Below are 10,782 nucleotides of genomic sequence, written 5' to 3'. Positions count from 1 at the left end.
ATGTCAATATTTTCTTGAAGGAGCAATAAGCATTAGAGCCCTTTCAAAAGAAAAAAAAGGATTTAATCTCTTAAATAAGTATCATTTTACGACATGGATATTCAAATGCTTTGGTAGGGATACTGAGAGCAGTTTCATCTCCTTGAAGGCGGACAGGCTAGGTTCTTCGTCCAGACCAACAGTCCACAAACAGCTCTTTTTTAACTATTATTTTTGTCAACCAAAGAAAATGTTTAGAGGAACAGAATTCCCCTGAGCCCCTATGGGATCAACCAAAACCGTTGCGAAAGCAAGTCTTCCATAACCCCATCATCCCAGATCATGTGGAAGCCTCGACTCCAAGTCCCCATTGCACGTGCTCAGTAACCTTGCTGCGTCTTCTCCATCAGTAAAGCCGCGGCTAGCTGCTGAGCGTCGGTGACGTGGGGGTTCCTCCCCATCACCACCCTCACCGCCTCCTGGGGGAAGATGTTACACAGGTTGGTAAACACCTTCTCCCTCAGGTCCTGGTAGTGGACCCCCAGACCGGGGGGCTCCTGGCGGGGTGCAGCCGGGGTCTGGTGGCCGTAGTGAGGGGAGACGGCGGGGGACAGGGTCTGGCTCTGCTGGGCTGATGGGAGACGGCGAGGTGACGGGTGGGTGCACCTCCCCCACGGCGAGGCCCAAGGCTCCTCACGGACCTCCGGGAAACTATGGAAGGGAGTCTGCACGTAGCGTGGGTGGGGGGGCTGCTGCTGGAAGTGGGTGCTCCAGCTCGCCAGATTCTCCTGCTGCTGGTGGTGTGGGGGGTGTTGAGGCAGCTGGTTTATCCCAGGGTACCCTGCTCGTGAGAGAGTGGGAGGGCCCTCGTACAGGCCTTGGTCTGGGAGCCGACTATCCTGCCACGAACAACGCAGGACATTCCGACTGGGAGTGCCAGTCTGAGCGTGAGCGGAGGAGGTCTGGCGTGGCGTGGGAGGAGGTAGGGTGTACTCTCCAGGGAGCCCCCCTAGATGGCTGCCCGGGGCGGCCCGGTGCTGGAGGGGGGGTCGGTAGGGTAACGGAGGACTGAAGAGCAGCGGGGAGCAAGAGGGGTGAGACGAGGTGGAGTCGTCCTGGGCATAACCAGCGGCTGGTCTCCGCTGCGGCTGCGGCAGGGAGTAGGCCTGGGCCGGGGGCTGCTCTGGGGACGGTCGGCTGCTGAAGTGAGCGTACCGCCTGGGGCAGTGTTGGTGCGGGTAGTGGTGGGGAGTGTGGTAGTGGTGGGAGCACTTCAGGCAGTCCTCCAACACGGGGTCCGGCGAGAAAGAGTCGGAGCTGACGTTGCCGTCGCTGCCGCATTCTGACGGCAGCGAGCCGGCGCGTAGGTCGGCCGGGGAGAACCGTTCGGGGGTCTTTGGTACCACCACACTCAGGCTGGAGTAGGTCCTCCCAAGGGCGCTGAAGGCCGGCTCTGGGGACTCGCACCTGGGATACGTTCTGATGTGGCTCGGACCCGAGGCTCCCACAGCTCTGGAGCTTCCACCACCTCCTCTCCCGGGGTGGTCCCACCTGTCCTGGTTAACATACGAAGGAGGGCCCCCTGGAGCAGGAAGCCCCAGGAGGCTGCCTCCGCTGCAGCTGCTGCTGCCGCTCCCCCGCCGGCTGTCCACTTTGGTGCGCACTCCGAGCTGCTCGTCCAGGAGGTCGCTCAGGGAGAAGCTTCTGGGATCTGACGGTTTCTTTGGAGGTTCCCGGGAAGTCACCGCGTCCGAGACGGCTTCTCTTTGGCTGCTGGGTATGCTCGGAGGTGGGCCCGTCGTGCTTTTGGAGGCTGAGGAGGAACTCTTGGCGCTGGCACGGAGCTCGTCGGCCACCGCTCTCTGAGGCAGGCTGCCCCGTTCTGGGTGGTAGAACTTACACTTATGGCCGTAAGTACATTTCTTTCCTGAGAACATACATAGACAACAAGAGAAATATACCTGAATTATTGGGAGAGGGTAGAGAGGTCTGAAATACAGTGTCATAGTGATCATCTGAGCCTTTCTATTAGTGAATGGACTGGATGTTGATTTGAGAAAAGGGATGAAAGGGGATATTGGAGGTGCAAGATAAGGTTACCATAGGGACATGGCTGTTGCCGGTGGTCAGGGAGAACGGGCCTCTTTCGCAGGAAGTTGTCCAGACTGGGCCCGTGGCGTCCGAGCGGGTCATCGGGAGGCATAAATCTGAATACACAATATGAGATGTAAACACGATCCGTTCTAACCCTAACCCTAACGAGAAATGCAAACTCAATCTGTATTGAACCTGAATACACAGCAAGAGTTTTACACTATCCGTATCGACAGCTGAATGACATCATAAGGGATGTAAAGAGGATCCGTTCAAGTACAAAGGAACAAGCATAGGTCCTTGAGGAACACCTGGAGGGTTCCTGAAATATAGGAGATTGGATGCCGGAAGCTTCAGAAGAAGGTCCTCTCACTTGTCGTTGACGAAGGAGTACATCAACAGCCGCTCGTCGATAAATCTCTTCCACTCTGGCCTCTCGTTGGCCAGGTCGCGGTAGTTGTCGTTGGAGACGATGATCCCCTCTGACTCATAGGCCAGCTTGACGATGAAGCGGTCATCATAGCAGACCACGCGCCGGCCCTGCACACGACGAGATGGTGTGAAGACCAATATCTTCTCCTTCTCCAGGCGACGCAGGATCTCCTGGTCTGTGAGAGAGAGAGCGAGCGAGCGAGAGAGAGAGAGAGAGAGAGAGTGCGCGCAAGAGAGCGAGAGTGCGAGAGAGAGAGAGAGAGAGAGAGAGAGAGAGAGATAAACACAGGGAGAAAGGAGAGAGAGAAATAGAGGGTAAAAGAGAGCGAGAAAAATAAATAAATTGTGATAGAGAGATAAATGTAGAACAAGACATGCTGGCTGGCATCTCTTCTACATTGCAACATAAAATGTAAGTGTGTGTGTTTGTGCATGTGCGTGTGTGTGCGTGTGTGTGTGTGTGTGTGTGTGTGTGATAAAATGTCAGAGAAGCACGTTTCCACAGATTCCCTCGAGCCGACCATTAAAAGACCAATAAAATGAGAGATGGTGGAAATGGTCTGTATGCAAATCTCTCTCTCTCTCAGTTGCTGAAGCGTGTGTCTGTGTGTGTGTTACCTGTGATCAGGGCATCAGGGCGTGACTGCTCCTTGCGCCAGGCCGGTACAAACACTGTGATGTCACGATGACCGCGTTCCTGGAACCAATCGACAGCTAGCTGGATACCCTGGCAGGAGAACACTTCCTTGTTGCCATGACTGGGGAGAAAATAAATATTGATATTTTATGTTTGGTTTTAAGTTTTAGTTTTTTTTATATGAATATGAAAAATAGATAACAATATAGATAACAATTCTATAAGGTGAGTCCTGATCAGAGCTACAGTCTCAGAAGTCTTCCCATTCTGCATTATACATCATCCAGAAACCCTTTATTGTTTGTTGCCGTGATGAAGCACAGACTATAAATAAATAATAATAATAATAATAATAATACATTTTATTTTTGGCGCCTTTCAAGTCACCCAAGGTCACCTTACATAGAGTAAAAGCATAAAATAACAACAACAAAGCATAAAATAACAGCATCAAACATTATTAAAACCAAACGATCGATCACTGGTTACTGTAGTGCACAGTATAGTTATATTGCGTATGCCAGTTTAAACAGGTGGGTTTTGAATTTGGATTTGAATGTTGTGATGGAATCTTAATCTTAGTCTTGTGTGTGGGGGGTTTGGGGAGGGTGAGTAGTCCAGCAGGTTGAGCGGAGGGTGCGGGAGGGGCTGTGTTAATACTGTAACTGATGAAGGTCTGCTCCTCACCTCATGGCTACGTTGCTCCCGTCCAAGACGACAGGGCGGAGGTTCTCCTTGTCGTCCGGCTGCTGGAAGGAGCAGGAGGTCCTGAAGGAGTCCGGGGAGGAGGCAGAGGAGAAGAGCGAGGGGGAGGAGAACAGGGAACCTGAGGAGCCCGCGGACGACGCAGGCTCCATGTCGATCTGGGGCCCGAGTTTGACCAGCTCTCCGAGGATATCGTTGATGAGTGCCTGGGGACCGAGTTTCCCCAGCACCTGCAGGACCACGTCCTCAGAGTAGCCCAGCTTCAGAGCAAAGTCCACCTTGGAGCGCTGGGGCAGGCCTGGGTCTCCAGGGGGAGGGATCTCCGGTGGCACAGGGTCTGGGAACTGTTCACAGGCCTGGCTTGGCCCGGGGTCGTGGTACTGCTCAGGGGTTTTGGCCGTGCAAGGTCCGGGGTCCGGGTCAGCGTTCGGAAGCTTGGGGAATTCGGGACCAGAGCCATTGTGGGCCAGCTCATCCTCACTGTCTGAGACAGCGCTCTCCTCAGACCAGTTACTACAGTTACTACTGCTGCCGTCGCTGATTAAACTAGCACTGCTGGCAGTACTGCTACTACTGTAGCTGCTGTTGCCGCTGTCGCTGTCACTGCTGCTCCTGGGATCCTGGCCGTGGGCTCCCAGCTTCACAGCGTCCTCCCCAGCCTGCGAGACCTTGTGCTGCCTGGAGCCTGCGCCGCTGCTCAGGTTAGCCTGGCGCTCGGTGCTCTCCACATGGAGGTAGTCCAAATCCAGCCCCAGGCTGAGCGTGCAGCCTGTCCCATCGTCCAGATGGTTCTTCAGGCCCATGAATCCGCCTCACACATCCAGTCTGGCGCTCCGCCTCTCCCTCACTGACCAGGACCACCCTCGCTCCCGGGTCTGAGAATTGACAGCTCTGTGGCCACGCCTACCGGGGCTTCCTTATGAGACAGAGGGAGACAAAGCATGTTAAAACAGTTTCCCCCTGACGGCTATTTCCAAACTGTGTCTTGGAACGTCTTTATCAGGTTAGGATGAGTATAAATGATGACATATGTGAGTAAATGTGCCCGAAGCCTCTACCTTGCTTTGTGTACATCTTGAAAAGGAACGATTATCTTGTTCATCAATAAATGGAAGATTATAGGTTATAGTTATAGTGTTGCTCCTGGGTCAAACAGAGTTCTGAGGTACAAGATGTTCTGGCACCTCTAAGTGCACAGTTTTGTTTTTCAGATCAAAGTGTTTCAACCCCCACACCATATCCTAGCCCTAAGCATGTGAGCAGCGCATTACTCACACCACAAATAGAAAAAGGAAATATTTGACTGAAATGTTCCTGATGGAGATGTTGCTGCTGCTGTGTCAACGTAACTAGTCTCAAGGTAAACAAAATACTTTATTTTATTTGGGGAATTCCTATTTGGGATGGAGACAGTATTTGTTGTAGTGCACACCTTGAGGCTAACTAAATGTGCCAGGTTGGCAGGTTCAGAAATGAATACAGAAATTCTGACTCCCCCTCCTTTCCCCACTCCATGGATTTGCATGTAAGGAGAAGAGGACAAAGAGGACATCTTAGAACAGTGCTTCATCCTCTACAAAGTTGTGTAAGGTTTTGTGCACTACAATATCATGTGTAAACACATTAATATGCCCAACAGTTCTCTTTCACTGGAGGAAACTGGGACATGACCAGATATCCTCTGACCCCTCTGCCACAAACACACACACACACACACACACACACACACACACACACGCACACGCACACACACACACACACACACACACTCACACACACGAGGAATAAAGACATATATAATTTAGTCCTGCGAACACAAAGGAAGAACAAAAAGAGAAAGTGAGAGAGGAGGGGTGAGGAGGTGAGAGGTCAGGGGTCAGCGGGTGAGAGAGAGGGAGGGGGGGAGGGTGAAGTGTGTCTGGCAGCCTGCTGCTCAACACAGCAGCTGCAAGCCCTGCTGGCAGGCTGCCATTGTTTGCACAGACACACACACAGACACACACACACACACACACACACACACACACACACACACACACACACACACATGCCCACACACCCATACACACACGCACACACACACACCCAAGGACGTGCAAATGCATGCTTATACATAGAAACACAGATGCATGCACATACATGCACGCAACTTTGCACACACATACACACAGGGCCAAACGTTATATATGTGTGCACATTTGTCCTCACACACACACACACACACACACACACACGCACACACACACACACACACACACACACACACACACACACACACACAATGTACTAAATGACCCAGTTAGTGACGTCACAGTGGTCCTGCTGAAGCAGCAGCTTTCTGACGTGACAGAGCAGGAATGTTCCCTCCCTCCCCTCCCCTCCTAGTACTGCTCTCTCCTCTGATGTACACAGGGAATAGAACCCCCAACCCTACCAGTGTTAATGCCTTGGTCTCCTTTCTGATCCAAACAGGGAATAGAACCCGTAACCCTGGCAGTGTTAGTGCCTGGCTCTACTCTCTGATCTTCACAGGAAATAAAACCCCTAACCCTACCAGTGTTAATGCCTGGCTCTACTCTCTGATCTACAAAGGGAATAGAACCAATAACCCTGGTAGGGTCAATGCCTGGCTCTACCTCTAACCAACACTAGGTATAGAACCTCAAACTCCGGCAGTGTTAGTGCCTTGCTCTGTCGAGGGAATATACATCTCAGCCTGTCAGTGGTAGTGCCTTGCTCTTTCCAGGGACTATAATATACATTTTGATCATCCCATTGTGTCTACTATAAGTCTAAGATGCCCTAATTTGAATGGTTATCTCACCTAGTACCTAAATCTTTCAATCTCTAACTCTATCTGTAACCTAATAACTAAACATAGCCATCTCTACCATAACACCTAAACATCTCCAACCTAATACCTAAACTTAAAGCTGCAACACGGAAGATTAGTAGTTAAGAATATTCAACAATGAACCGCAATTAATTAACAATCAACAGAATATGATGAAATAACAGTTTTTATGGTATGTCAAAGACATAACATAGTTATGTTATTAAGTTAGCAGCTAGCTGAGCTGAGCCCTGAATGCTGAACTCACAACCTTTCTTCTACAATGGTAAGTAAACAGCTGTTCATGATTTCGTTGGCTATATTGCAATAGCTTATGAAGTTAGCTACTTGTATAACGTTACTGACAGTGTTAATGTACTTAATGCTAAGTTAGCTGTTTGTTTAAAGGTGGTTTAGATTGTTTGAATACAATAGGGGTGGACTCTATAACTTTCTGGGAATATGCTGCCCCCTATTTGTTTAGCATTTGGAGGACTCATTTGGCAAGATCTTACATGTCACACATCATTAACCATCTCCAACCTAAAACCTAAACTAACCATCTCCAACCTAATACCTAACATTAACCACCTAATACCTAAACTTACCCTCTCTAACCTCAAACCTAAACTAACCATCTCCAACCTAATACCTAACATTAATCACCTAATACCTAAACTAACCCTCTCTAACCTAAAACCTAAACTAACCATCTCCAACCTAATACCTAACATTAATCACCTAATACCTAAACTAACCCTCTCTAACCTAAAACCTAAACTAACCATCTCCAACCTAATACCTAACATTAATCACCTAATACCTAAACTAACCCTCTCTAACCTAAAACCTAAACTAACCATCTCCAACCTAATACCTAACATTAACCATCTCCAACCTAATACCTAAACTAACCCTCTCTAACCTCAAACATAAACTAACCAGCTCCAACCTTATACCCAACAATAACCATCTCCAACCTAATATCTTAACTAACCCTCTCTAACCTAAAACCCAACCATCTCTAACCTAATACCGCGACGAACTGGCTATATGTAGAATATTTACTGTACTCAACCATTATACTGCATGTCATCAGAGATTAAGGAAACAATCAAAATACCGGCTTACCAGATAACAATACTACTGCTACTTTGTTCTCCTTTGAAATGGCTGGCCTGTGTGTTCACTAATCTATAGTCTGGAGAGGAGGGGGCGGGAGGAGACAATTCTCTTACATCTTAAACCTTCTCTAACCTAATACCTGAACTAAGAATCTCCAACCTAATACCAAAAGTTAAGCATCTCTAACCCTTATATCTCAACTTAACCATCTCTAACATAATACCTTAACTAACCATCTATAAGCTAATAACTAAAGTTAACCATCTCTAACCCTTATATCTCAACTTAACCATCTCTAACATAATACCTTAACTAACCATCTATAACCTAATACCTAAAGTTAACCATCTCTAACCCTTATATCTCAACTTAACCATCTCTAACATAATACCTTAACTAACCATCTTTAACCCTTATATCTCAACTTAACCATCTCTAACCAAATAATTAAACTTAACCATCTCAAACAGAATAGCTAACATCTCTAACCTAATAACTAAACCTAACTATTTCTAACCTAAAACCTCAACAAACCATCTCTAAACTAATACTTAAACTAACCATCTCTAGCCTTATACTTAAACTTAACCATTTCTAACCTTATACCAAAACTTAACCATCTCTCACATAATGCATAAACTTAACCGTGTGTGTGTGTGTGTGTGTGTGTGTGTGTCAGAGGGGGGGGGGGGGTGTGTGCTCCCAGAGGGCTGGCTGCCCCCCCCCCCCCCAACACCCACCATGTCTGAGAGAGACAAAGAGAGCTGGGGGAGGGAGTGTGTGTGTGTGTGTGTGTGTGTGTGTGTGTGTGTGTGTTTGCAGGGGAGGAGGGGTGGTGACAGATGCTCTTCTTCTGCAACTGGTGGTGGCCTGGATCATCTGCTACTGAGCGCGCTCAGTAGCTCAGCGATACCCCAGTCATGACTCATGTGACCTGGCTGAGGCATCACTATCACCTCTGAGAAACGCACACGCACACACACACATACACACACGCACGCACGCACACACGCACGCATGCACGCACGCACGCACACACACACACACACACACACACACACACAGACACACACTCGCACACACACATATACACGCACAGATGCATATGCACAGGCTTATGCACACACACACACACACACACACACACACACACACACACACACACACACACACACACACACACACATACACATGCACCGATGCATACGCACATGCACATACACACAATCACACATACAAACACATACACTCAGGCAAAGACACCCATGTTTGCACACACACACACACACACACACACACACACACACACACACACACACACACACACACACACACAAACAAACACCCACACACACACACACACACACACACACTCATCCACACAAACCCTTTCAGACACAAAACAGGATGTCCATCAAATCTTCACCCTCGCTCTCTCCTTATCTTGCTCTCTTCATCTAAAAAAAACTCTCTCTCTAGACACAAACTCCACCTATCATCAGGAAAATCATTACCATTGATCACAGTCAACACCCAACACAATTCATTCAGCCATCCCATCAGACTTCCTAAAACACGTATGTTGCCGTCCGCCTATACAGGCGAGGGCTTTTGTGGTGCTCTGAACGGACTCGATAGGTCTAATCGTTTGGTTTGCTCTGTTTTAACTCACCCGAGATGCTTGAGGGGAGACGGCAGCCAGACTTCTTCAGGACCTCCGGGAGTCGCGGCCTCACTGCTACGTTCACCAGAACCTCTGACGGAACGACCCGGAGAACACACCAGTCCTCCCGTGTGAGCCAAGGGGTCCCACTAAGAATCCAAAGGGGCTGGTAATCCAGGTCTACGGAGGGTGGGGGCCTGGGAGGAGGTCCTACGTCCTGGGTGTGGAAGAGCTCCTGGGTGGGTTGGTGGAGGTCTGTGTCCCGGGTCTGTCAGCCTCACAAGTGAACTTCTGGAATGAGAGGCCCCCCAGACCAGCTCCCCACCGTAGGCCCACGGGCCAATAGGAGCGCAGTGACCTCACAATGTTACGCGCAAGCTCACTCTCCCACTTCTCCAAAGCCTTTGGGGATCCCTCTCACTCACACTCACACACACACACACACACACACACGCACACGCACGCACGCAGACACACACACACACACACACACACATACACACACTGTGGGTGCTTCGAGCCAATATGGGGGGGGAGGGGGGGAGGTACATTGACAATGGTTGAGATGTAACACAAAGCCCAGCCCCTGCTGTGTGCACACACAGACACACACACACACACACACACACACACACACACACACACACACACACGAGGAGGTGGTAGGGAACACCTGCCCCACTAGGGACTGGGTCCTAAATGTCTTTGTTTCTCGGGGGGAGGGGGGAGGATGGGGGGAGGGAGGGGGAGGGGGAGGGAGGGCGATTGGGGCACAATGAGCTGAATTATGTTGGAAGTAAAACCTTCTGCAGAACTGGCTGCTAGAGCAGGGTAAGGAACTGTGTGTGTGTGCGTGTGTGTGTGTGTGTGTGTGTGTGTGTAGCAGGTGGGATGCAGAGGATGTAGACATAAAGAAGAACATGGTTTAGAGAGAAAATAGTACAAGCAGAAAAGAGAGGAGAGATTGAGACAGAGAGAGAGAGAACTGCACGTCGCTTTGGACAAGAGTGTCAGCTAAATAATTGTCATATTATGTAAAGATATGAAGATGTAGGGAGAGAAAAATAAAGTGAGATATTGAGGGATAGAGCTGGGAAGAAATAATTTGAGAATGTTGGTGAATTGAGATGCAAAAGAAATGAGAAAGAAAACGAGTAATATTTCAATATTTTAAAATAAATTGTTCCACTAGTGATATGATATGTGATATGAATTGATATTGTCTATTGGTTAGTCTGTCAATTTCTCTGTCCCTCAGTCAGTCAGTAAGCCTTTCAGTCAGTCTGTTAAGATTAAGATTCTCCCATTCCTCAT

The 10,782-nt window shown here is 49.0% G+C and overlaps 1 protein-coding gene across 1 annotated transcript; it reads right to left on the bottom strand.

The window, feature by feature from the left end:
• Positions 1-359: 359 nt before the first annotated feature.
• LOC311358270 (putative ribonuclease ZC3H12C) lies at positions 360-4,650 on the bottom strand (the record flags this gene model as incomplete). The annotated part of the gene is made up of 5 exons (XM_084478265.1): positions 360-1,906; positions 2,080-2,186; positions 2,447-2,681; positions 3,124-3,263; positions 3,830-4,650. 5 exons carry the CDS (start codon positions 4,648-4,650, stop codon positions 360-362), a joined length of 2,850 nt encoding a protein of 949 aa, XP_084334391.1.
• Positions 4,651-10,782: the final 6,132 nt, after the last annotated feature.

Source organism: Micromesistius poutassou (genome assembly GCF_964030765.1).
Source record: "Micromesistius poutassou genome assembly, chromosome: 14".
NCBI classification, from domain to species: Eukaryota; Metazoa; Chordata; class Actinopteri; order Gadiformes; family Gadidae; genus Micromesistius; species Micromesistius poutassou.
This window is presented reverse-complemented; position numbering and strand designations above follow the sequence as displayed.